This window comes from Leucoraja erinacea, chromosome 37 (genome assembly GCF_028641065.1).
Source record: "Leucoraja erinacea ecotype New England chromosome 37, Leri_hhj_1, whole genome shotgun sequence".
Lineage (NCBI taxonomy): Eukaryota > Metazoa > Chordata > Chondrichthyes > Rajiformes > Rajidae > Leucoraja > Leucoraja erinaceus.
Window position 1 is genome coordinate 2,498,935 of NC_073413.1, and position 27,142 is coordinate 2,526,076.

Sequence of the window (27,142 nt, forward strand, 5' to 3'; positions counted from 1 at the left end):
AACAGAACATGGTAACATTTTATTGAAAAATACAAATTCACAGAAGCAACAAGTTGATTTAAAAACAATAAGCTCATTTTTGCTATCCCTTTGTAAACTCACCCTTTGGCAATCGACCCACCACCATTTAATCTTTCAACACCACCACAATGTGGCTGCAATGGTGTGGGATAATTCACAATTAATCCCAGGGTCTTGTTCAGTAAAGAGAAGATTTATGTAATACGGGAGTTAGCCTCAACTGGAGGTTTTGGGAAACTTGGGATTAAAAAAAAAATGTAGACACAAAATTATTTGTCTGGGAAGGAACTGCAGATGCTGGTTTACACCACGGATAGACACAAAATGCTGGAGTAACTCAGCGGGTCAGGCAGCACCTCCGGAGAAAAAGAATAGATGATGCTTCGGGTCGGAATCCTTCTTCAGTCTGAAGAAGGGTTCTGACATGATAAGACACCCATTCTTTTTCTCAAGAGATGCTGCCTGACCAGCTGAGTTACTCCAGCATTTTGTGTCTATCCGTGGTGTAAACCAGCATCTGCAGTTCCTTCCCAGACAAATAATGGAATTGGAAAAATGTGCAGAATCCATGTGTGGTTAACAAACAGTCAACTCTTTCAAACAATACCAGTTCAAGGGACCCATTGCCCACATTCTGTGTCTTCAGCTTCAAGGATAGGCATGGTTCAAGGACAGCAATTATGTTCCCTCATACTTACAGCTATCACCCTTTAAGTGAAGTGAAAAACGCCCAATGTGCTATCACGCCATCATGTCTAGTGGCTTTTTTATCTGTACTTTTTGCTGCAGCTGTAACACCAATTTCTGCACTGAGTTAATGATGCTCTTTGCCCCATCTGTTATACTTGTGCAGGGTTTGATTGTACCCATTTACTGGATGGTAGGATAGGCACAAAAAGCTGGAGTAACCTCAGCCGGTCAGACAGCGTCTCTGGAGAAAAGGGAATAGGTGACGTTTCAGGTTGAGACCCTTCATCTGACTTCCTCTCAGTCTGAAAAGGGTCTCGACCTGAAACGTCACCAATTCCTTTCCGCCAGAGATGCTGTCTGACCCACAGAGGTTACTCCAGCTTTGTGTCTATCTTTGGTTGAAAGCAGCATGTGAAGTTCCTTCCTACACATGAGTATGGAGGAATTGGGGTTGGTCCGACCTAAGATGGGCTGAATAGCCTCCCTATAGAGATGAGTACTTTTACCTGAGAGTCTGAACATTCGCTGTTCAGCAGTGACCATGAAATCTAGTGCAGAAATTCCAAATTGACTGCTTAGCCTTTTGACCAGCAGAAGCAGCATAATCACAGGAAGGCTGAATTAAACATAAACCATCAAAAGAGGCAAAAGGGAATAGCAACCCCTTCTGAAAAGCCCAATCATAAAAGCATGAAATATGCTCAATTTGCAAATCAAATGTGCATTCAAAGAGTTAATACACCAAAGTGGAATTGAAGACCAGATACCTCCATAGCGATTAAAGCTGCTTCAGTGCAGCAGAGGGTGGACTTTGGGCCTTCTGTTGCCGTGGTGATGGAGGCTCCTTCACAGCAACAGGCTTTGGGCCTTCAGTTGCCGTGGTGATGGAGGCCCCTTCACAGCAACACTGGGTAGGCTTCGGCCTTTCTGTTCGGTTGCTGCTGCTGCTCTCCTGGATACATGTAGAGCATAACCACTCCGCTTGGGTTGACGGTGACAGTGAACTTGCTGTCAAATTCCAGGTTGTGGTAGCCCCGGCCCGAATAAACATCCAGCATCTGAACATGGAGGAAAGAAAACCAGAGAGGTCAGGGCCACACAGACTGGATCTTTAGTTTAGACCAGGGGTGGGGAACCTGCAGCCTTAAGGCCATTAAGTGCGGCTTTTTGAATGAATCCAAATTTTGTAGAACAAATCCTTTTATTTTTATTAATATGTTTTTGTTTGTCTTTTATTTTAATTTTAATCTTAAAATGAACGTATTTCAAATACCAAAGAATAAAAGAAGATTCAACTAAATAATCCTATATCTAATTGAAGTTTCTTGGATGCAGCCTTATTAGATTACAGCTAACTTAATGCGGCCTTCCTACATGAAAAGGTTCCCCACCTCTGGTTTAGACCAAAGATCGCTCCGCTATAAGATCTTTGGTTTAGACAGACACAAAAAGCTGGAGGAACTCAGCGGGACAGGCAGCATCTCTGGAGAGAAGGAATGGGTGACATTTCGGGTCGAGACCCTTCTTCAGACCGAGAGTCAGGGGAGAAGAGGACACAGAGATAAGGAAGGGTAACGTGTGAAAACGAGACATCAAAGGGGATGAAGCAAAAATAAATATTTAGAATAGATCACTGTTAGCTAGGGAAAAGTGACAACGCAGGAGGATAGTCAGACTGGTCAGAGAACTAGGATGGGGAGGGATGGAGAGAGAGTTTGGTTTATTGTCACGTGTGCCGTGGTACAGTGAAAAGCTTTTGTTGAGGTGGAAAGACAATACATGATTACAATCGAGCCATTCAGGTACTTCACGTATCTTCACATATCTCGTACATCAACTGGTCACAAAGACTTGCTGAGGAACGATATTTCACCCACACTCCAAAGACGTACAGGTTTGTAGGTTAATTGGCTTGGCATAAATGTAAATTATCCCTAGTGTGTGTAGGATAGTGTTAGTGTGCGGGGATCGCTGGTCGGCGCGGACTCGGTGGGCCGAAGGGCCTGTTTCCGCGCTGTATCTCTAAACTAAACTAAACAGAACAAAGAACTACAGATGATGGCTAATGTACAAAAGGACACAAAATGCTGGAGTAACTCAGCATGTCTGGCAGCATCTCTGGAGAATGTGGATACGGGACGTCGAGCCCGAATCATTTCTGCTGAGTTATTCTGTTACTCCTACACTTTGTGTCGTTTCATCTTAAAACTCGGGGCCGATGCCGCTGGTCTGCACCAGCGGGCTCATCCCCATCAGCTACATTACCGTACGGCAAATGTGGCCACCATCACAGTCCTTGGCCTTCAGCACCCTCTTAGTCCCCCCATCGCCCCCCACAACAGCAGAGACCCTCCGAGATGGGGTATGTCAGCAAGACTAGGGGTGAAGGGGGAGGAGAGAGAGGAGGCGGCGCTGTGGAGGGGGGGGGGGAGGGGGGGGAAGTGAGGAGAGGAGAGGACGAATGGACGACAGAAGCTGGTGAGAGAGGAGGGAGCCCCATGGTGAGCGAGTGTGTCATGTCAGTTTCAGCGACCTGAAGCTAGCACCGTCCCCAGGGGCTACAACGTGAGCCACAGCAACAGCTGCACCGACTGGATCGCATGGTCGGCGGAGGGGGCTTGCTGCTGAACTCTGCGAGCCGGGATGACGTCGGCAGGGACCGTTCACTATAACTGAAATCCGTTATAAAGGGATCCGTTAAACCGAGGGTTTACTGTATTTTTCAAAACTGAAGTACAGACTTGCATTAGTGCTTTTTAGTAAGCCTCCCTCAGTAGAACTTTGCAGCAGGAAGAGCTGCTGTTTCACCACTCCAGCTAGCTGGGTTCAATCCTAACCCATGGTACTGTCTACCTGCAGTTTTCACATTCTCCCAGTGTAGGAGCCATATGTTTAGGCTAGCTACTGCTGGGATATTATATTATTTTGTCTAGATATTTCTAGCAGTATTATTTTGGACACTTGGGGGCGGTCATTTGAACCATAGAGGGGTATAACATATGGGCTTAGGGGACAGGGAGTGATCAGACCAGGCACAGGAGGTGGAGGGTACACAGTTCTCACCAGATAGGGGAAGACAGAAAGCAGCAACGTGCTAGAGAATAAGGAGAACCTGGGGTACGTCATCTCTTTGTTTGTACAACTACTTCAATAAAGAACCAATGAAACTAGAAATAACGGCTGGAAGATCTGTTCTTTTTGGTCTGTGTAAGATCACTCCCACTTACCTGTGTAGTCATGCTCAGGGTTCAGTCTGAAGAAGGTTCCCAACCCGAAACGTCACCTATTCCTTTTCTCCAGAGATGCTGCCTGACCCACTGAATTGCTCAAGCATTTGCAGTGGCAGACTGGCCAGGGTGTCAGCTTGCCCGATGGCAAGTGGGCCCCTGATGAAGTGGGCCCCCTTTGTCTCCTGGCAACCAATATTTTTAGACCCAGTCCACCACTGAGCATTTGTGTCTATCTTCGGTACAAACCAGCATCTGCAGTTCCTCCCTCCCAACTCCACCCATCTCTTGAGAACAACCTGCTGTTCCTTTCTCCCCTGTGCTTATCCAGTTCCCCCTTGCAGGCATCAATTGTACTCTGCCTCGATTACTCCAAGTGATAGGACCCCTTGTTCTAGTCTCTAATAAGGTCATATGGGATAGAAGTAGAATTAGGCCATTCGGCCCATTAAGTCTACTCCACCATTCAATCATGGCTGATCTATCTATCTCTCCCTCCTAACCCCATTCTCCTGCCTTCTCCCCATAAACTCTGACACATTTACTAATCTAGAATCCATCTATCCCCACCTAAAAAATACCAATGACTTGGCCTCCACAGCCTTCTGTGGCAAAGAATTCCACCACCATATTACTAGGTCAATCTTTCAAACAACTGAATCATCCTACCACAACAAGAGAGCAGTTCTGAACTGCTATCTTGGTGACCCTCGGACTATCTTTGATCGAACATTACTGGCTTTACCTTGCACTAAACATTATTCCCTTATCATGTATCTCTATACACTGTAAATGGCTCCATTGTAATCATGGATTATCTTTCTGCTGACTGGTTAGCACGCAACAAAAGCTTTTCGCTGTACCTCGGTACACGTGACAATAAACTAAACTTATAAATGATAATCGAGTGCCTCACCAGAATTCCTCTTGGAATGATCAGCTATCTTCCACCACTAACCCTGGTTTAGGGATCATTCACCATGGTTTGAGCCCCACTATACTGACAACAGCATTTGATCTCTGTTTTGCACACTTGCTACATCCAGAGGTGGGTCGCACTCACCGAGAATATCTTTGGAGCAGTGATGTTGAGCTGGCTGAGAGACGTGGTGTAGTGGTAAGGCATGTCAGTGCGCTGGCTGAAGAAAGCGATGGCCATGGTCGCCGAGGACAGTGGCCGCATCCACACCTGAATCCCGTTCTTACCCTGCGGGCAAGATAAATTATATTAGCATTGCAAACACAGAAAGCTGCAACTTGTTGAAAGGGAGCGGGGCGGCACGGTAGAGTTGCTTCCTTACAGCGCCAGAGACCCGGGTTCAATCCTGACTACTGGTGCTGTCCCTTCGGCCCACCAACTCTCCCAGCTATCCCCATACACATATTATCCCACACATACTAAGGAAAATATACCATTTTTTACCAAAGCCAATTAACCTACAAACCTGTACGTCTTTGGAGTGTGGAAGGAAACCAGTGCACATGGAGAAAACCCACCAGTTCTGTCTGTACGGAATTTGTACGTTCTCAATATGGCCCCATGGATTTACTCCGGGTGCTCTGGTTTCCTCCCACACCCCAAAGACGTACAGGTTTGTAGGTTAATTGACTTCAGTAAAAAATTGTAAATTGTCCTTAGTGTGTGTGGGATAATAGGGTCGGCGTGGGACGAAGGGCCTGTTTCCATGCTGTATCTCTAAACTAAACTAGATTGTCCCCTCAAAATAAATAACAAATGTTGCCAACCAACCAACCTACAACCCCAAATATCTTTGGTATGTGGGAGGGAACCAGAGCACCCAGATGAAACCCATGTGGTCACGGGGAGAACGTGCAAACTCCACGCAGTAAGCACCCAAGGTCCGAATCGAACCCAAGTCTCTGGCGCCATCAGGTGGCAGCTCTACCAGCTGAACCACTGTGCAACCCTGACTAATACAAGTTTTTGAAACAGAATTGGCTAAACTGATTAAAGTTGACTAAACTGGGCTTAGACTCACTGGAATTTAAGAGAATGAGAAGCAATTTTACCAAAGCATATGAAATTACAGGTGCAGCGGTAGAGATCCTGCCTCACAGCGCCAGAGGCCCAGGTTCGATCCTGACTACAGGTGGTGTCTGTACAGAGATTGTACATTCTCCCTGTGACTGTGTTGGGTTTCTCCGGCTGCTCCGGTTTCCTCTCTCACCCCAAAGACGTAGAGCTTTGTCGGTTAATTGGCTTCTGTAAATTGTAAATTGTCCCTAGCGTGTAGGATAGTGAAAGTGTACATAACAATCGCTGGTCAGCATAGACCCAGTGGGCAGAAGGGCTTGTTTCCACACTGTGTCTCCAACGTCTAGAGCAGTGGTTCCCAACCTTTTTTTGGCCATGCCCCACCTAATCACCTCTAAAATCCTGATGCCCCCTCCCCCCCATGTGGTGATATATAATTCTTATCATTTAAAAAGTGAACTCCGTTTCAGCTGAAGAAGCTTAAAACGCCAATACCTTGGTTTAAACAAGCTTCAAAAGAACATTGTGGTGATTATGTAATAACTACACAATAAAGACCTTTTATACCCAAAAAAATAATTTACTCAAAATAACATCTGAAACATAAACTACATATGTTTACCTGATGGAAAATCCAAAAAAATAAAAATGGAAAATTTGGACCCAGACCTCCTCAGTCGCGCTCAACTGCCCCCCTTAAAAATCAAATTGCCCCCCTGTGGGGCGTACGCCCCACGTTGGGAACCACTGGTCTAGAGTAAAGTCTAATGTCTGTGGATTAGAGTTGGTGGGAGCTTGGTAAAATACATGCTGAGAAAATAGTTGCCCTGACAAAGGGTGGTGGGGCAGGCTAGTGGGCTGTACACCAACGCTTTGCTCCGATTTCTGTTATGTTTGTGCAAGGATAGTGCAACAAACTATAGCCTTTTTAACTGCAGTGAGAACGACTCAAGCAATTCGAGTTTCCTCCAGCAACTATCTGCAGATTTATTAAGCTGTTGGAGAAAAAGTTCACCCCGACAAGTTACTGCCACCATCATGTAAACAAAAAACCACAAACAGATCACAAGGCACAAACACACCCATGACGTACAAACAATAGTGTGAACTGGTGATCAATGGGTTAGCATGGACGCGGTGGGCCGAAGGGCCTGTTTCCATGCCGTACTAAACAAACGTCTCCAAACTAAAGGCAACTTGTTCCCCTTAGTGCAAAACTCACCACATCTGTACATTTCTATCGTTATGACTGGACATAATCAACTACAGAGGCTGCAGATTAACCCACGATCTTTTGCTTGCCGTTTGACACAAAATGCTGGAGTAACTCTGAAACGTCACCCATTCCTTCTCTCCAGAGATGCTGCCTGTCCCGCTGAGTTACTCCAGCACTTTGTGTCTATCTTCGATTTAAACCAGCATCTGCAGTTCCTTCCTATACATCTTTTGGTCGGTGCAGTAAAATGGCTCGTGGGCCTTGCTTGATTTTGGCAAGCTGGGAGGGCCCCAGTCTTACCGTTTTATTTTTGCTATGCACTTTTGTACTCAGCCCAATCCCCTTCATATATGAATATAACCTTGCAGGAAAAAGACAATTGAATCTGTGATACACAAAATGCTGGAGTAACTCAGCGGGTCAGGCAGCACCTCTGGAGAAAAGGAATTGGCGACCTTTCAGGTTGAGACCCTTCTTCAGTCTGAAACGTCACCTCTTCCTTTTCTCCAGAGATGCTGCCTGTCCCGCTAACTTACTCCAGCATTTAGTGTCTATGGCTTTGGTGTAAACCAGCATCTGCAATTCCTTCCTACACATACTGTAGGAGCTCTATGGGGAAGGGCCATAGTTTAAGAACTGGCCCGCTGTGTTACTCCAGCAATTTTAGTTTAGAGATACAGTGCGGAAACAGGCCATTCGGCCCACCGGGTCCGTGCTGACCAACGGTCCGCGCATATTAACACCATCCTACACACACTAGGGACATTTTTTATATTTACCAAGCCAATACCTGCACGGGTTTGGAGTGTGGGAGGAAACCGGCGATCTCGTAGAAAACCCACGCAGATCATGGGGAGAACGTACAAACTGCGTACAGTCGGGATCGAACCTGCGCTGCATTCGTTGTAAGGCAGCAACTCTACCGCTGCGCCACCAATGACTGCCCTTTGTGAATTTGTGTCTTTCTTCGGTGTAAAATGGCATCTACATGCCCTTCCTACACCATTGAATCTATGGCCAGCACTCATTCCCCCACCTATATGAGAGGGTTAGATATAGCTCTTCGGGCTAACGGAATCAAGGGATATGGGGAGAAAGCAGGAACGGGGGACTGATTTTGGATGATCAGCCATGATCATATTGAATGGTGGTGCTGGCTGGAAGGGCCGAATGGCCTCCTCCTGCGCCTATTTTCTATATTTCAAAGCCCAGGCAACTTATTCTCCCATGCACGCCCTGCCCCCATTGCCAGCCTGAAGTCACCACTTACCTGCAGTAGCATACGGCCCTGAATCGCCAGCGGATCCTGGCTAATCCTGATCAGCAGCTTGTTCTGTAGGATGTACATGTCTGGCCTGGAGATTGTCCGTAGGTCGTTGGACATGAAGAGGGGAGCAGCGAGAATGGCCCAGAGAGCCATCTGCGACTTGGACTGCTCGTGGCTCAGGCCAAAGTTGCCAATAATTAACTAGAGAAGGGATTAAAGAATGAGAGGATGATGACAGTGCACTGGCCAGGATTTACCATCACTCTTCATTTACAGTCGTAGGGTCACAAGTTCACAAGGTATAGCAGAATTAGGCCATTCGGCCCATCAAGTCCACTCCGCCATTCAATCATGGCTGATCTCTGCCTCCTAATCCCATTTTCCTGCCTTCTCCCCTTAACTCTTGACACCCATTCTAATCAAGAATTTGTCTATCTGTGCCTTAAAAATATCCACTGACTTGGCCTCCACAGCCCTCTGTGGCAATCAGTTCCACAGATTAACTTACTCTCCTCCTCACCTCCTTTCTAAAAGAGCGCTCTTTAATTCTGAGGCTATGACCTCCTAGACTCTCCCACCAGTGAGAAACATCCTTTCCACAACCATGCCTTTCATTATTCTGTAAATTCAATGAGGTCCCGCCTCAACCTTCTAAACTCCAGCGAGTAGAGGCCCAGTGCTGTCAAACGATCAGTCATACAGTGTGGAAACAGCCCCTTCAGCCCAACTTGCCCACACGGACCATCGTGTCCCATCTATACTAGTCCTACCTGCCTGTGTTTGCCCATATCCCTCTGAACCTGGCCTATCCATGTACTTGTCTAATTGTTTCTTAATGCGATAGTACCTGCCTCAACTACCTCCCCCTGCAACTCGTTCCATACACCCACCACCATTTGTGTGAAAATGTTATCGACAGATTCCTATTAAATCTTTTCCCCCTCACCTTAAACCGATGTCCTCTGGTTCTTGATTCCCTTTCTCTGGGCAAGAGACTCCATGCATTCACCCAATCTACTCCTCTCATGATTTTGTACACCTCTCCAAGATCACTGCTCATCCTCCTGCGCTCCATGGAATAGTCCTAGCCTGCTCAACCTCTCCCTGTAGCTCAGGCCCACGTGTCCTGGCAGCATCCTCGAAAAATCTTCTCTGCACCCTTTCCAGTCTGACAACACCTTTCCTATAACATGGTGCCCAGAACTGATCACAATGCTCTCAATGTGACCTCACCAATGCCTTATATAACTGCAACATGACCTCCCAAATTCTATACTCAGTAAATTTGTCACCAAAACTTTCTTCATAGGTGCATTTTCAAAGAAAGTTTAATACTGAAGTAGGTAATTCTATCGTGCAAAATATGACTTGTATTTTTAGTAATCTCACATAGGAGGAGAGAAGAAAGAAGAAGTGTGGGGGGGGGGGGGGGGGGTGAGGGAGCAGATATGGCTGGTGGGGGTGAGAGAGCAGGTGTGGGGGGTGGGGGGAGGGGTACCAGGTGTTGGGGTGGGGGAAGGGTAGCTGGTGTGAGGTGCGGTGGGGGAGAGGGAGCAGGTGGGGGTGGGGGGTGGGAGCAAATATGGCTGGTGGGGGTGGAGAAGCAGGTGTGGGGGAGGGGGGGGAGGGGGTAGCAGGTGGGGGGTGGGGGGGGGGGGTGAGGGGGGGGGTGGGGGAGAGTAGCAGGAGTGGGGTGGGGGGGGGGGGAGGGAGCAGGTGTGGGGGGAGGGGGTGGGGGGGGGTTGGGGGAGGGGGCAGGGGGTGGGGGGTGTGGGTGGGGGGAGGTGTGGGGGGAGGGAAGCAGGTGGGGGGGAGGGGGAGCAGGTGGGTAGGTGGGGGGGGGGGGGAAAAGCAGGTGTGGGGGTGGGGGGCAGGTGGTGTCATGTACCATGTCTGGGTCGTTCCACCTCCCCGGGCCGGCTGCCGGCTGCAGCATGTCTTGGTGAGCCCCGTACCAGTTGATGATGCCCCGGACACTCTCCCACGAGTCGCTGATATCATCGTAGTTCCTCCACAGATTGCAGATCTCCCCCAGCAGAGTGTAGTTCACCTGCAGACAACCCACAGGCATAAAGATTCAGAGTTTAGTTTAGATAGAGTCTGGTCTGTGTGACCGATAAACAGAGTATTGAGTATAGAAGATAAAACACAAAATACCTGTACTGGAGTAACTCAGCAGGACAGGCAGCATCTCTGGAGAGTAGGAATGGGTGATGCCTTGAATCACGACCCTTCTGCAGTTTGAAGAAGAGTCTCGACCCGAAACATCACCCATTCCTTTTCTCCAGAGATGCTGCCCGACCCGCTGAGTTACTCCAGCGTTTTGTGTCTATCTTCTGTTTAAACCAGCATCTGCAGTTCCTTTCTACACATTTAGCTTAGTTTAGTTATACAGTGTAGAAAAAAGCCCTTCGGCCCACCGAGTCCACACAGATCAGTGGTCCCTGTACACTAGCACTATCCTACCCACTGGGGACAATTTACAATGATTACCAAAGCCAATTAACCTACAAACCTGTACATCTTTGGCTAAAGAAATTCCTCCTCATCTCCTTCCGAAAGGAACGTCCTTTATTTATGAGGCTATGACCTCTAGTCCTAGACTCTCCCACTAGTGGAAACATCCTCTCGACATCCACTCTATCCAAGCCTTTCACTATTCTGTACATTTCAAAGAGGTCCCCAATCATTCTTCAGAGTCACAAGGTCAGAGCTTCAAATTGCCACCTGAAGGCTCGAACCCAATAGACAGTAGACAATAGGTGCAGGAGTAGGCCATTTGGCCCTTCGAGCCAACACTGCCATTCAATGTGATCGTGGCTGATCATCCCCAATCAGTATCCCGTTCCTGCCTTCTTCCCATATCCCCGAACCCAAAGTCTGTCAAGTGCTACCAATCCAAGCCCCACCAAGAACAGAGAGGGTCCATTTGGGACCACACCGAACACTTTGTAACTTTGTCGGTGCCCTATACGTGGCGACCCTTCGCATACCTTGTGTCTGGTACGCAAAACAAATCATTTCACCGTGAGGTGTCACATGTGATAATAAAGTTTCTTTCGTTCAATCATAGTTGGTGACAGAAAGATGAGCATTAGCCAAGATACTGAGTATTGTCCTACTCTTCTTCACAGTTCTGCCATGGATTCTTTTATCCATCCAATGAAAATAGGCCTCAGTTTAACGTGTTTAAGAAAGAACTGCAGATGCTGGAAAATCGAAAGGTAGACAAAAATGTTGGAGAAACTCAGCGGGTGAGGCAGCATGTACGGAGGGAAGGAAATAGGCAACGTTTCAGGTCGAAGCCCTGTCTGAAGAAGGGTTTTGACCCGAAACGTTGCCTATTTCCTTCGCTCCATAGATGCTGCTGCACCCGCTGAGTTTCTCCAGCATTTTTGTCTAAGTGGAAGGAAACCCCAGAGTAGTTGTCGTGCTCAAGACCTCATCTCCAGTCCAGAACTTCCTCAGCACACCACTAGATGCATCATTATTTAATAACAACTTAAAGGGGGGGGGGGGGGATTTGCCAATCAGGTCCCTCCTAGCTCAGTTCAGTTTAGAGATAGTGCGGAAACAGGCCCTTCGGCCCACCGAGTGCGTGCCGACCAGCAATCCCCGCCCGTTAACACTACCCGACATACATTTTATACCAAGGCAATTAACCTACTAAACCTGAATGTCTTTGTGGGAATGTGGGAGGAAACCGAAGATCTCGGAGAAATCCAACCCAGGTCACGGGGAGAAGGAACCAGGGTCTCTGGCGCTGTGAGGCAGCAACTCTACCGTAGTTCTCAGTGCATTCACATTCCTCCACTTATTTACCTGCCCACTAATTCTCTTACACATGTACAGTAGTGCTCCACTCTCTGTCTCACCAGCCACCAAATACCAATTCTACTCCTATTCCTTATGACCTTATCCGCAATGGTCTGCAATGACTGTGTCGAACATGATGCCAAGTTAGACACAAAATGCTGGAGTGTTTAATACCAATTAATCCAACTACCAGCGTATCTTTGGGAAGTGGAAGGAAACCCCAGAGTACTCACGGGAAGGGGGAAGAGGAACATGCGATCTCCATGTCGCCAACACCCAAAGTTGAAACTGAAACCAGGTCTCAGGAATCTCACTGTGCTGGGATTTTCAGCGATAGAGCTGCTGCCTCACAGCATCAGTGACCCGGGTTCAATCTTGACCTCGGGTGCTGTCTGCGCGGAGTTTGCACATTCAACCCTGTGACCGCGTGGGTGTTCTCCGATGCTCCGGGTTTCCTCCCACATTCCAAAGCCTGCAGGTTTCGTAGGTTAATTGGCGTTTTATTGAAGCTTACAAAACATCACCTACCCTTTTCCCCCCCCAGAGATGCTGCCTGGCCCGCTGAGCTACTCCAGCATGTTGTGTCTAACTTGGCATCATGTTCGACACAGACATTGCAGACCATTGTGGATAAGGTCATGTGGAATAGGTCAGGAAGGACATTCTTGCCATAGAGGGAGTACAGAGAAGGTTCACCAGACTGATTCCTGGGATGGCAGGACTTTCATATGAAGAAAGACTGGATAGACTCGGCTTGTACTCGCTAGAATTTAGAAGATTGAGGGGATCTCATAGAAAATTACAAAATTCTTAAGGGGTTGGACAGGCTAGATGCAGGAAGATTATTCCCGATGTTGGGGAAGTCCAGAACAAGGGGTCACAGTTTAAGGATAAGAAGGAAATCTTTTCGGACCGAGATGAGAAAATAATTTTTTACACAGAGAGTGGTGAATCTGTGGAATTCTCTGCCACAGAAGGTAGTTGAGGCCCATTCATTGGCTATATTTAAGAGGGAGTTAGATGTGGCCCTTGAGGCTAAAGGGATCAGGGGGTATGGAGAGAAGGCAGGTACAGGATACTGAGTTGGATGATCAGCCATGATCATATTGAATGGCAGCAGGCTCGAAGGGCCGAATAGCCTACTCCTGCACCTATTTTCTATATTTCTAATAGGAGTGGAATTAGGCCATTCAGCCCATTTACTCTGCCATTCAATCATGGCTGATCTATCTCTCCTTCCTAACCCCATTCTCCTGCCTTCTCCAAAAAACCTCTGGCCTGTTATTGTGCTGCACTGCTCAATGGTCTAATATATCTAAAGCCACTCATTTCCAAATCACTCCTCTTGTTCTGTCTATATGAGCCTGGTGTGAAGTTACCCGAGGCGGTAATCCCCCTTCGTACGCTGGCCAGCTACAGGAGAAGGCAATTGGACGCCCTGTGGCATTCAATGCCCTCGACATCAGTGGATAACCTGTGTAGAAAAAAATGTGACAGCATTAATAATCAGTCTGCTTTCTCCTCAACGGCACAGCACACTGAAATTCTTTAGCACAGCCAACAAATAATAATAATAATAATATTTATAGAGCACTTTAAAAACAAACATAGCTGCAACAAAGTGCTGTACATCACTAATCATTGACAAAAAAGTTAATACACACCAAAAATAACAATCAAAAGAAATTGTAGGAAAAGACATGTAAAATAAAGAAACATCAAAAACACCACAAACAGAAGCAAAGCCTCAGGCATGGTCAAAAGCCAGGGAGTACAAATGTGTTTTAACACTGGATTTGAAGATGGACAGTGAGGGGGCCTGTCTGATGTGCAACGGCAGGGTGTTCCAGAGTGCCTGAGCAGCAACAGAGAAGGCTCTATCCCCTCTGAGCCTCCGACTAGACCTCGGTACCTCCAGGAGCAGCTGACCAGCTGACCTGAGGGACCGGGCAGGAGCGTATGGGTGGAGCAGCTCAGAGAGGTAAGGCGGGGCACAGACACAGCTTACAAAATAAAAATTCGGTCCACAAGCTGTCAGTACTGGAGCACCCCCCCGATCCAGGTAGGCCCCAGGCTTCTGCAGGCCCCAGGCCAGAGGTCCCCCTCCTCGCCCGACCACCTCTGTGTCCCGGGGGAGCCTCCTGCAGCCGACCTTGAAGGCGCTGGAGGCAACATCCTGAGTTTAACCAGGACAATTCTGCAGAGAGGGAGGGAGTTCCTTCAGATCCTGTACCACCCCTACCCTCTCCTGAGCCCCAACTTCAACCAGGTTGGAGATGCGAGGGGGATACCCTCTGCCTCGGGGTGGACCTGGACTTGCATCCCACCAGGGTTCTTCCCCACACTGACCCGTCCGTCCTGGGCCTCCTCCATTGTCAGAGTGAGACCCAATGCAAATTGGAGGAACAGCACCTCATATTCCACATGGGCAGCTTACAACCCATCACAACTTGGGTTGTCAAGTCAACAGAGTTTATTGCCATGTGTCCCAGATAGGACAATGAAATTCTTGCTTTGCTTCAGCACAACATAACATAGTAGGTGTGAATACAGAACATATCAGTGTCTATCTATCTATATATCTATCTATTTATCTATCTATCTATCTATCTATATATAAAACTGTGTGGCTGCCGGCTGGCTTTCTGCCTGACTTGTGGCTGCCAGCCTTTGATTCGTTGCTACGCCAACACCTGACCCAGAAACGCACTGATTTTTTCCATCTCGGTAGAGATTTCACTTTTCATTCCAAGTATCCACTCCTCATTAAATTTATGTACACATTTTTAATCAAATCCTTCTCCCCCCCCCCATCCCCCCCCCCCCACTCACTCATTTTGTCGCCTCCTGCTGGCCAGCGACCATAACGGCTGCTGGCGCCCGCATCTCGCCTCAAAGACAGCCGCACTGCTGATTCCTGAGCCGCTTGAGTTGGAGGACCACGTCTCCCGTGGGGGCTACGGGTAGGGAACAGCTGCGTTGGGGGAGCAGACCCAACGGGTCTGCACTTGGTCTAGTACCATTATATAAATATATACACAAATCAATAGTAGTAATAATTATGATATCTTGAACTTCAAGTAACCCCTGTATTCCTACTCTCCCCATCCCACTCTCCATTCCCCACTCTCCCCATCCAAGTCGTATCAGCTTCAAAGTTGTCTTCTTGAGTCTCAAGGGCCTGTCCCACTTGCCGATATTTTCGGCAACTGCCGGCAACATAGACTGACGTATCAGGTCACGGGAAAAGTCGCAGTGTGACGCAGCGTGATGCCGCATTGACGCGCGGTGTTTTTTCAAGTGTCGCAACATTTTGTTTGTGTCACCGCTGGATTTTGAAATGTTCAAAATCTTTTGGCGACCCTGATATGATGCCTGGCCTGCTGAGCTACTCCAGCATTTTGTGTCTAACTTGGCATCATGTTCGAAACAGGCATTGCAGTCCATTGTTGCTGCAGTCGCTGAAAATAAAAAATTTCCAAGTGGGACAGGCCCTTCATTGTCTGTAACGGTTTCCTTTATCATCATGTTTTCCTTAATCATATTTAATTTTTTGCATATCTTTCATTCATTTGAATTATATTTCTCCACATCACCATCTATGTCTCTCATTTCCCATTCCCCTGCCTCTCCAGTCTGAAGAAGGGTCTCGACCTGAAACGTCACCGATTCCTTTTCTCCAGAGATGCTGTCTGACCCGCTGAGTTACTCCAGCTTTTTGTGTCTATCAGCAATAACCAGCACCTCTGCAGCACCTGCACATGCTAGTTTGTCCTGGACTACCCACATCGAAGCAAAGGCCAAGAAAGAACACCACTACTTCCTTAGAAGGCTTAGGATGGCCCCAATAAATCTCGCTGACTTCGACAGATTTGTACCTTGTACCTTGCCAGCAAGAATTTCATTGTCCTATCTGGGACACATGACAATAAACTCTCTTGACTTGACCTACCTACTGAAGAGTCCACCAGGGACTATACTGGAAGTTGGACACATTTTTTTATACTGGACAATTTTTACATTTACCAAGCCAATTAACCTACAAACCTGTAGTCTTTGGAAATCCAAGATCTCGGAGAAAACCCACGCAGGTCACGGGGAGAACGTACAAACTCCGTACAGACAGTGCCCGTAGTCGGGATCGAACCCGGGTCTCCGGCGCTGCATTTCGCTGTAAGGCAGCAACTCTACCGCTGCACCACCGTGACTGTCATGTTGCAGAAAGCATTTTATCAGGATGCATCACCGCATGGTTCGGGGACATTGTGCAGGAAGGAACTGCAGATGCTGGTTTACAACCAAGAGAGACACAAAGTGCTGGAGTAACTCAGGCAGCATCTCTGAAGAAAAAGAATAGGTGACGTTTCAGACTGAAGAAGGATTTTGACCCTTTGTGTGGAAGTTGGAAGGAAACCGAATCTGCCAGAGAAAACCTACGCAGTCACAGGGAGAGCGTGCAAACTCCGTACAGACAGGACCCGTGGGTTTTATCCGGCTGCTCCATTTTCCTCCCACACTCCAAAGATGTACAGGTTTGTAGATGAATTGGCTTTGGTAAAATTGTAAATTGTCCCTAGTGTGTGTAGGATAGTGTTAGTGTGTAGGGATCGCTGGTCAGCACGAGGGGCCTGTTTCTGCGCTGTATCTCTAAACTAAACTACACAAATGGATGAGCGAGCAGTGGGCAGCTGATCCTGTCCTTACCCATGGCCTTCTCGGACGAGTTAGAGTAGCATCCATCCAACTTCAGCATGTCCACTCCCCATGAGGCGAAGGTGCGAGCATCCGTGTCGATCATGTCCAGAGTGGTGCCAGGGTAGCCCCCGCAGGTGAACGTGCCCAGGTCTCCATAAATGCCCAGCTTCAAACCCTTAGAGTGGACCTTTAACAGAAGACAACATTTTGATTTATTTTCATCAAAAGCTGCGCAGCCATCGGAAAGTGTTGCAAACGCTCCACAGGTCTTCGGCCTGGCTGCCCTTTCAATGAGGGCTGGCAGTAGCCTGTGGGGCAACCCCTCATCTTCCAACTACAGACACTAAATGCTGGAGTAACTCAGCGGGTCAGGCAGCATCTCTGGAGAAAAGGAATCGGTTCAGTTTCAGTTTAGTTTATTGTCACGTGTAACGAGGTACAGTGAAAAGCTTTTGCTGCGTGCTGAGCAATCAACGGAAAGACAGTACCCAGTTACAATCGAGCCATTTACAGTGTGGAGATTTACGAGTATGGAACGATTGTGATTGCAGATCTGCTTCTGTGGCCAGCACGCAAATAGTCTAGTTTAGTTTGTGAGATTCAGCGCGGAAACAGGCCCTTCGGCCCACCGGGTCCGTGCCGACCAGCGATCCCCACATGTTAACACTATCCTACACACACTAGGGACAATTTTTGACATTTACCAAGCCAATTTACCTACAAAGTGTACGTTTAGTTTTTGTTTAGTTTAGAGATACAGTGCGGAAACAGGCCCTTCGGCCCACCGAGCCACACCGACCAGTGATCCCCGCACACTAACACTATCCTACACACACACTAGGGACAATTTACACATACACCGAGCCAATCAACCTACAAACCTGTACGTCTTTGGAGTGTGGGAGGAAACCGAAGATCTCAGAAAAAACCCACGCGGTCACGGGGAGAACGTACAAACTCCGTACAGACAGCACCCGAAGTCGGGATCGAACCCGGGTCTCCTGCGCTGCGAGCCCCGTAAAGCAGTAACTCTACCGCTGCGCCACTGTGCCGCCACAAAATTCTGTTCCTATAACTTAAGTTTCTTATAGAAACGTACAAAATTCTTAAGGGGTTGGACAGGCTAGATGTAGGAAGATTATTCCCGATGTTGGGGAAGTCCAGAACTAGGGGTCACAGTTTACGGATAAGAGGGAAGTCTTTTAGGACCGAGATGAGAAAATCATTTTTTACACAGAGAGTGGTGAATCTGTGGAATTCTCTGCCACACAAGGTAGTTGAGGCCAGTTCATTGGCTATATCTAAGTGGGAGTTAGATGTGGCCCTTGTGGCTAAATGGATCAGGGGGTATGGAGAAGGCAGGGATGGGATACTAATATAACCATATAACCATATAACAATTTACAGCATGGAAACAGGCCATCTCGACCCTTCTAGTCCGTGCCGAACACATAATCTCCCCTAGTCCCTTATACCTGCGCTCAGACTATAACCTTCCATTCCCTTCCCGTCCATATAACTATACAATTTATTTTTAAATGATAAAAACGCACCTGCCTCCACCACCTTCACTGGAAGCTCATTCCACACAGCCACCACTCTCTGAGTAAAGAAGTTCCCCCTCATGTTACCCCTAAACTTCAGTCCCTTAATTCTCATGTCATGTCCCCTTGTCTGAATCTACTGAGTTGGATGATCAGCCATGATCATATCGAATGGCGGTGCAGGCTCGAAGGGCAGAATGGCCTACTCCTGCACCTATTTTCAATGTTTCTATGAACTTATGAACCTACTTATTTATGCATTTCTTTGGGATGTGGGAGGAAACCATAGCACCCTGAGGAAGTTCATGTGGGCACAGGAGGTAACTGCAGACTCCGCACAGACAGCACCAAAGGACAGGATTGAACTTGATTCTCTGATACTCTGATGCAGCGGCTCAGTCAACGCCCTGCACCACTCAGCTGCCCTCTCTGCTCCTTCTAACTGCAATGGTGTGGCTTCAATCATCAAAATGTTAGAAAGGGAATTTAAATTCAAGTAATCATATAAAAGCAAAATAAAAATCTAGTCAGTGACAGTGGTCCTGATGCTACTAGATCATTGCAATGATCCTCAGAGGTGAACATTATTATCTAAATGGTGGCCGATCTAAATGGTGGCCGATTGGAAAAGGGGGAGATGCAGCGAGACCTGGGTGTCATGGTACACCAGTCATTGAAAGTAGGCATGCAGGTGCAGCAGGCAGTAAAGAAAGCGAATGGTATGTTAGCTTTCATAGCAAAAGGATTTGAGTATAGGAGCAGGGAGGTTCTACTGCAGCTGTACAGGGTCTTGGTGAGACCACACCTGAAGTATTGCGTACAGTTTTGGTCTCCAAATCTGAGGAAGGGCATTCTTGCCATAGAGGGAGTGCAGAGAAGGTTCACCAGACTGATTCCTGGGATGTCAGGACTGTCTTATGAAGAAAGACTGGATAGACTTGGTTTATACTCTCTAGAATTTAGGAGACTGAGAGGGGATCTTATAGAAACTTACAAAATTCTTAAGGGGTTGGACAGGCTAGATGCAGGAAGATTGCTCCCGATGTTGGGGAAGTCCAGGACAAGGGGTCACAGCTTAAGGATAAGGGGGAAATCCTTTAAAACTGAGATGAGAAGAACTTTTTTCACACAGAGAGTGGTGAATCTCTGGAACTCTCTGCCACAGAGGGTAGTCGAGGCCAGTTCATTGGCTATATTTAAGAGGGAGTTAGATGTGGCCCTTGTGGCTAAAGGGGATCAGGGGGTATGGAGAGAAGGCAGGTACGGGATACTGAGTTGGATGATCAGCCATGATCATATTGAATGGCGGTGCAGGCTCGAAGGGCCGAATGGCCTACTCCTGCACCTAATTTCTATGTTTCTAACATCGACCATACTTGACATGACTCCAGACGTCATTTGACCATGTTCTCCAGGGATGCTGCCTGACCCGCTGAATTACTCCAGCATTTTGTGTCATTCCTTGGTAATTACTCCAGCGTCAGCTGTTGCTTGTTTCAACATAAACCAGCCATTGACTGCACGTTCATTCATAAACACTAATGAATAGGGTGAATGAAGAGAAATTACTTTTCATGAGAGGAGTCGGAAAGCAGAGGGATAAGATCATGAGCAAATGTAAAGTTAAAGCAATAAGAAGAAAAATAAAAACAGGTAATGAGCTGCAGAAGTGAAAGAAACTGAATTATTTAATACAATGAAATAACACAATTTTTAAACATACATATTTAGTTGTGATCAAAAGTGTGTTCTTCCTAAAATGGTAGGAGCAGGTTCACCAGTAACTTTCGAAAGAGTGAAAGAGTGTTGGATAAATCCCAATATTTGTGTATAAAATCATGTGAGGAATAGATTGGGTAAATGTACAGAGTCTCTTGCCCAGAGTAGGGGAGTCGAGGACCAGAGGACATGGGTTCAAGGTGAGTGGGAAAATAATGAATAGGAATCTGAAGTAGACAAAAACACTGGAGAAACTCAGTGGGCGAGGCAGCATCTATGGAGTGAAGGAATAGGAGTCCAGAACCAGGGGCCACAGTTTAAGAATAAGGGGTAAGCCATTTAGAACGGAGACGAGGAAACACTTTTTCTCACAGAGTGGTGAGTCTGTGGAATTCTCTGCCTCAGAGGGCGGTGGAGGCAGGTTCACTGGATATTTTCCAAGAGAGAGCTAGATCGGGCTCTTAAAGATAGCGGAGTCAGGGGATATGGGGAGAAGGCAGGAACGGGGTACTGATTGGGGATGATGAGACATGATCACATTGAATGGCGATGCTGGCTCGAAGGGCCGAATAGCCTACTCCTGCATTTACTGTCTATTGTTTCGGGTCGAGACCCGAAACATCACCTATTCCTTCGCTCCATAGATGCTGCCTCACCCGCCGAGTTTCGCCAGCATTTTTGTCTACCTACCTTTGATTTTTCCAGCATCTGCACTTCTTTCTTAAACAAATAGGAATCTGAGGGGCAACTTTTTCACACGAATGGTGGTGGGTGTATAGAACAAGCTGGCAGAGGAGCTAGTTGAGGCAGGGATTATCCCAACATATCCCAGGTACAAGGACAGGTTTGGAGGGATATGGACCAAGCGCAGGCGGGTGGGACTGGTGTGGGCAAGTTGGGGCAAAGGGCCTGTTTCCAAACTGTATCACTCTATGACTCCACAAATACCACGAAGGGAAGAAAATGTACAGGGAAAGAGCAAAGAAGGGAGATTGATGACTCAGCTGCCTCACAGTGCCCGAGACCCGGGTTCCATCCTGACCTCAGATGCTGCCTATGTGGGGTTTGTACGTTCTCCCTGTGACCGTGTGGGTTTCCTCCGGATGCTCCCGGTTTCCTCCCACTTTGTGTCCTTTGTAAACCAGCATCTGCAGTTGTTTCTACTCCAGACCAACATCGTGATCACCTTTTAACTACGCTTTCAATTCAGGAGAAAAATAAGGAAGCACAACAAAGGCTGACATATCCAGTCGCAGTGTGACCACAATACAGGAACTTACATCCGGGAAGAAATCAACACCATATCACATGATGTTGTAGGAAGGAACTGCAGATGCTGGTTTAAACCGAAGATAGATAGACACAAAATGCTGGAGTAACTCAGCGGGACAAGCAGCACCTCTGGAGAGAAGGAATGGGTGACGTTTCAGGTTGAGATCGGGGGCATCCAGATGAAACCCACACGGTCACAGGGGGAACATGCAAACCCCACATCCGAGGTCTGGATCAGTCCCGGGTCTCGGGCACTGTGAGGCAACGGTTCTAACCGCTGCACCACTGTTCCGCCCTCTTTGGGGTTTTTTTTGTAAACCATCGCATGCAATTCCTTGTGTCTACAGTGCGAAAATACCTCGTACTGACTTTTTGAGAAAACGAGGCATCAATCTCACTTCCTTGCTCTTTCCCTGTACATTTCCTTCCCTTTTAGGTTGAGACCGAAAATGTCACCCATTCCTTCTCTCCAGACATGCTGCCGTCCCGCTGAGTTACTCCAGCATTTTGTGTCTATTTTCGATTTAAACCAGCATCTGCAGTTCTTTCCTACACAGGTCCCGAGACATCCACCACGCAGACCAAGCACCTTCCCGCCACCACACAGACCCTCTTGCAACACTCCTCCCACCACTGTGCCTAGCTTCACTCTCTCAGGGTTGCACTGGTACAGTCATTGCAACTGATAGTGTAGTGTGGGACCATCAGGATAGAAAGGCAGGGGGGGGGGGAGAATGGGGAAAGAGGGGGGGGCGGGTTAACGTCCAGACTCACATATTGAGCCAAAGCTTTAATTCCACTGGGGAATCGGAAAGGATCGGCCACCAGCAGCCCCTGAGAATCCCTCTGCTTTGCTGCCCAGCAATCATCTATGTTGATGTATTGGTACCCAAGCTCCTTCCAGCCGTCCTCTGCCAACCGGTCTGCCATGTCCATGAATAGGCGCTCACTGTTTGCAAAGGGAAAAGGGTTAAGAATCTCAGTACAAGGTCCCAGGAGAACGAGACGATACAAGGAAGCCCCGGTGAAACCGCACCCAGAGCGCCGTGCGTAGATATGGCTCCCCCCTATCGAAGGAAGAATGTAGAGGGAGCGGAACAATGGTTCCTCGGGTTGATTGCTTGGATGGGCAGGGGGTGGGGGGGGATGGTGAGAGCTTTCCCCATGAGGAGAGGTCAAACAGACGGGGCGCCTATTCTATTCAGAGAAGAAGAATAAAGGGTGATATCATTGAAATGTGAACACTTCTTATAGAATTGACTGGGATAGATACATCCCATGTTGGGACAGCTATAAGCTGGACTCACAATATCAAATATCAGGGCTCAACCATCCAGGATTGAGATGGGCAAATGTTCCTTAGTCAGAGGATGGTGAATCTTTGAAATGGCTATGTGTCCGTGTATATACATGTATGTACATATCTCTATATCTATCTGTATATCTGTTTCAGGTTGAGACCGGGGGCATCCAGATGAAACCCACACGGTCACAGGGGGAACATGCAAACCCCACCCCACATGTCTCTCATACATACATATGAGAGAATATATATATACATATATATGAGAGAATATATACATACATACACACACACACTGAACTGTTTTTTCTTGCTTATTATATTGTTTACAGTGTACTATGTCTACATATTCTGTTGTGCTGCTGCAAGTGAGAATGTCATTGTTCTATCTGGGACATGATAATAAAACACTCTTGACTCTTGGCCTTGCCATGGCAGCGTGAGGTATAAATGGAGTCACGGAAGGGAGGTTGCCTAGTGTGCTGGTCTGGGCTGCGTCCACAACTGGCATTCACAGTGGGGGGGGTGGGGGCTTGCGGTTTCGGCCTCACCTGATGCAGTTTTTGGGGTCCGCGTTGCAGTCAATGTTGCAGCGGAAGCGCTCCCAGGCCAGCCATCCCATGGGGGGGGTCCTCATTAGGCCGTTGTCCAGGGTCAGCACGCAAGAGGCAAGCAGCAACACGACAGGCACAACCAGAAACTCCATCGCTCAGAGACAGCCGCTCACAGCCTTCGGCAACTGGACGTGGAGGAAGGAACTGTATACGCTGGTTTAAACCAAAAGGAAGACAGAAAATGCTGGAGTAACTCAGGCAGCATCTCTGGGGAGAGGGAATGGGTGACAGAAACACACAGAGAGGAAGAGACTGATTCAGCACTGATAGAGGCAGTGGGCCATGTTCCTGAACTGGCTCGAGCAAAGACCAATCCAAATTAGTCCCACGTCCCTCCAAATCATGGACAATCCAGCTACAAAGCCTACAAAGCCCTCAATGGGCTTGCCCCCACCTACATTAAAAGTCTGCTTACCCACCACACCACCTCCAGGTCCCTCAGATCGGCCGACTTGGGGTTGCTGAGTATCCCGCGGTCTAGGCATAAGCTCAGGGGCGACCACGCCTTTGCATCTCCTAGACCGTGGAACAGCATCCCTCTTCCCATCAGAACTGCCCCCTCCATCGGCCCCTTTAAGTCGAGACTAAAAACTCATCTCTACTCCCAAGCCTTCCTTTACGTCCTCTGAGCGTTATATAAATAAAAGCGACTTCACATATCCAATTCCCTTTTGAAAGTTTTGCATTATATCATAAGTGATAGGTGCAGAATTAGGCCATTCGGCCCATCAAGTCTACTCCGCCATTCAATCATGGCTGATCTATCTCTCCCTCCTAACCCCATTGTCCTGCCTTCTCCCCATAACCTCTGACACCCGTACTAATCAAGAATCTATCTGTCTCTGCCTTAAAAATATCCATTGGCTTGGCCTCCACAGCCTTCTGTGGCCAGGAATTACACAGATTCACCACCCTCTGACTAAAGAAATTCCTCCTCATCTTCCTAAAGGAACGTCCTTTAATTCTGAAGCTATGAGCTCTAGACCTAGGCTCTCCCACAAGTGGAAACATCCTCTCCAGATCCATTCTATCCAGGTATTTCACTATTTGGTAAGTTTCAATGACGTTCCCCCTCATCCTTCGAAACTCCAGCGAGTACAGACCCAGTGCCGTCAAACGCTCATCGTATGTTAACCCACTTAATGAGCTGCACAATCCTTACATTCACTCCAGCTCCAGGAAAGGTTCTTCCCACCCCCAATGCCAAGGCCTAAAGGTTTAAATAGAACAGTTACTGTTCTAAAACCTACATCAGTCACTGGCAAGAAAGCGTGCTATTGTTGCAAATGCTCCCTTGCTGTTAATCCTTCCTGCTTCCTCATCATTGCCACCACTCACTCACACCCACCATGGTTCCCCTGCTGTCCCATCCTGCTGCCCATATTCCCCCCGTCCCCCACCACTTTACCTCCTGCCCACAATCCCTCCGTCTCTCTCTCCATCACACTGCTCACAGGTCTTCCAACTCTCCCTCCAGCCCATGGCTGACAATCCCTCCATCTCTCTCCCTCCCTCCCATTGCCAATGCACCATTCATCATCGACTCCTTACTGACAACAATCCTTTCCGCCTTTTCCCATTTCTTCCTCCTAATCCCACTGTCCACTCTTCCCATTCTCAACACTCCATTCATTCCTCCCTCTCAGTCAACTCTATCTCTCTGTGTAGGAAGGAACTGCAGATGCTGGTTCAAACCGAAGATAGAGACAAAATGCTGGAGTAACCCAGCAGGACAGTCAGCATCTGTGGAGAGAAGGAATGGGCGACGTTTCGGGTCTAGTCTGAAGAAGGATCTCGACAGAAACATCACCCATTCCTTCTCTCCAGAGATGCTGCCTGTCCCGCTGAGTTACTCCAGCATTTTGTCTCTTTCTACTTGTTCCCCATTCCTTCCGTCCTTCCTCCTTTCCAACCCTCCCTCCACCGTTTTCTCTATTCCCTCCTCATTACTCTCTAACCCTCCCTACTCTCCCCTTCACTCTCTATCACTCCTCTCCCCTTCACTCTCTACCCCTCCCTCCCCTTCACTCTCTACCCCTCTACTCTCTACCCCTCACTCCCTACCCTCCCCTTCCCTCTCTTCCCTTTCACTCTCTCCCCTTCACTCTCTACCCTTCTCTCCCCTTCACTCTCTACCCCTCTCTCCCCTTCACTCTCTACCCCTTCACACTCCCTACACTCCCCTTCCCCTCTCTCCCCTTCTCTCCCCCTTCACTCTCTCTCTACCCCTCTCTCCCTTTCACTCTCTCCCTTTCTCTCCCCTTCCTCCCTCTCTCCCCCCCTCTCTCCCCTTTTCTTCCCCCCTTTACTCTCTCCCCTCTCTCCCCTTCACTCTCTACCCCTCTCCCCCTTCACTCTCTCCCCCCCCTCTCACCTCCCCCTCTCCCCCTCTCCCCCCCTTCACTCTCTCCCCTTCACTCCCCCCTTCACTCTCTACTCTCCCCCTTCTCCCCTCCCCTTCACCTCTCGCCCCCTCTCTCCCTTCACTCTCTTCCCCTCTCCCCTTCACCTCTCCCTACCTCTCCCCTCCTCCTCCTACCCTCTCTCTCCCCTTCACTCTCTGCCCCTCTCTCCCCTTCACTCTCTACCCCTCTCTCCCCTTCCCTCTCGCCCCCTCCCTCCCCTTCACTCCCTCCCCTTGTCTCTGTGCTCTCTCCATCACTCTCTACCCCCTCTCTCCCCTTCTCTCTCTCCCCTTCACTCTCTCCCCCTTCACACTCCCCTCTCTCTGCCTCCATCTCTCTCCCTCTCCCCCCCTACACCGCCTTCTCCCTCTCTCCCCTTCTCTCCCCTTCTCTCTCTACCCCTTCTCTCTCCCTTTCACTCCTCTCCCCTCCCCTCTCCCTCCCCCCCTACCCTCTCTACCCCTCTCTCCCCCCTTTACTCCCTACTCTCCCCTTCACTCTCTCCCCTTCCCTCCCTCCTCTCCCTCTCCCTCTCTCCCCTCTCTCCCCTTCCCTCTCTACCCCTCTCTCCCCTTCACTCCCTACTCTCCCCTTCACTCCCTACCCCTTTCTCCCCTTCACTCTCGCCCCCTCTCTCCCCTTCACTCTCTCCCCTTCACTCCCTACTCCCCCTGCTCTCCCCTTCACTCTCCCCCTTCTCCCTACTCTACCCCTTTCTCCCCCTTCTCCCTTCCCTCTCCCCCCTCTCTCCCCCTTCACTCCCTACTCTCCCCTTCACTCTCTACCCCTTTCTCCCCTTCACTCTCTCCCCTCTCTCTCCTTCACTCTCTCCCCTTCACTCCCTACTCTCCCCTTCACTCCCTACTCACCCCTTCCCCCTCTCGCCTTCACTCCCTACTCACCCCTTCTCTCTCTGCAACTTACTTGTTCCCAATAGTTGTTGGCGAGTTTCAGCCCAGCAGTTGCAAACAGTTGAAGCCAAAGATCGTAGAGTGGAATATGATCTTTGGTTGAAGCTCCACTATCAGGTGACTTTACTGCCAGCCAAAGATCCGGTATAGGATCTTTGTTGTCAGCTGACCTAAACCTCAGGCAAACTACTCTGGCAGCGAGCAAGATGAGCAGTTGAGGCATTGAGAGAAGCCAAGGCTCCTGATACACTGCCATCTGCAGCCAGTCCCTTACAGGAGACACCAGGAACTGCAGATGCTGGATGCTGAAGCAACTGAAGGAGATAGACACAAACAGCTGGAGCAACTCAGCAGATCTGGCAGCATCTTCCTGCTCCAGAGTTGCTGCCTGATCCGCTGAGTTACTCCAGCTTTTTGTGTCGATCTTCGGTTTAAACCAGCATCTG

General features: G+C 48.4%; 1 protein-coding gene across 1 annotated transcript; it reads right to left on the reverse strand.

Moving 5' to 3' along the window:
- On the reverse strand, positions 1-26,857 carry naga (N-acetylgalactosaminidase, alpha). Its single transcript, XM_055663048.1, has 9 exons — positions 26,710-26,857; positions 23,318-23,533; positions 22,238-22,412; positions 16,938-17,115; positions 13,613-13,707; positions 10,306-10,467; positions 8,421-8,618; positions 5,002-5,145; positions 1-1,769 (listed from the first exon to the last, which is right to left on the reverse strand). The coding sequence occupies exons 2-9, from the start codon at positions 23,470-23,472 to the stop codon at positions 1,608-1,610; spliced, it is 1,269 nt and encodes a 422-aa protein (XP_055519023.1). The 5' UTR covers positions 23,473-23,533; positions 26,710-26,857; the 3' UTR covers positions 1-1,607.
- Between the last annotated feature and the right edge of the window lie 285 nt (positions 26,858-27,142).

Excerpts from the sequence above, each read along its gene's own strand:
- naga (XM_055663048.1), bottom strand. The coding sequence starts at position 23,472 with ATGGAGTTTCTGGTTGTGCCTGTCGTGTTGCTGCTTGCCTCTTGCGTG. Across the intron at positions 17,116-22,237 it reads TTAAAGCTTTGGCTCAATAT|GTCCACTCTAAGGGTTTGAA; the intron begins GTGAGTCTGGAC and ends CTTCTGTTAAAG. Across the intron at positions 13,708-16,937 it reads CTCGTCCGAGAAGGCCATGG|GTTATCCACTGATGTCGAGG; the intron begins GTAAGGACAGGA and ends TTTTCTACACAG.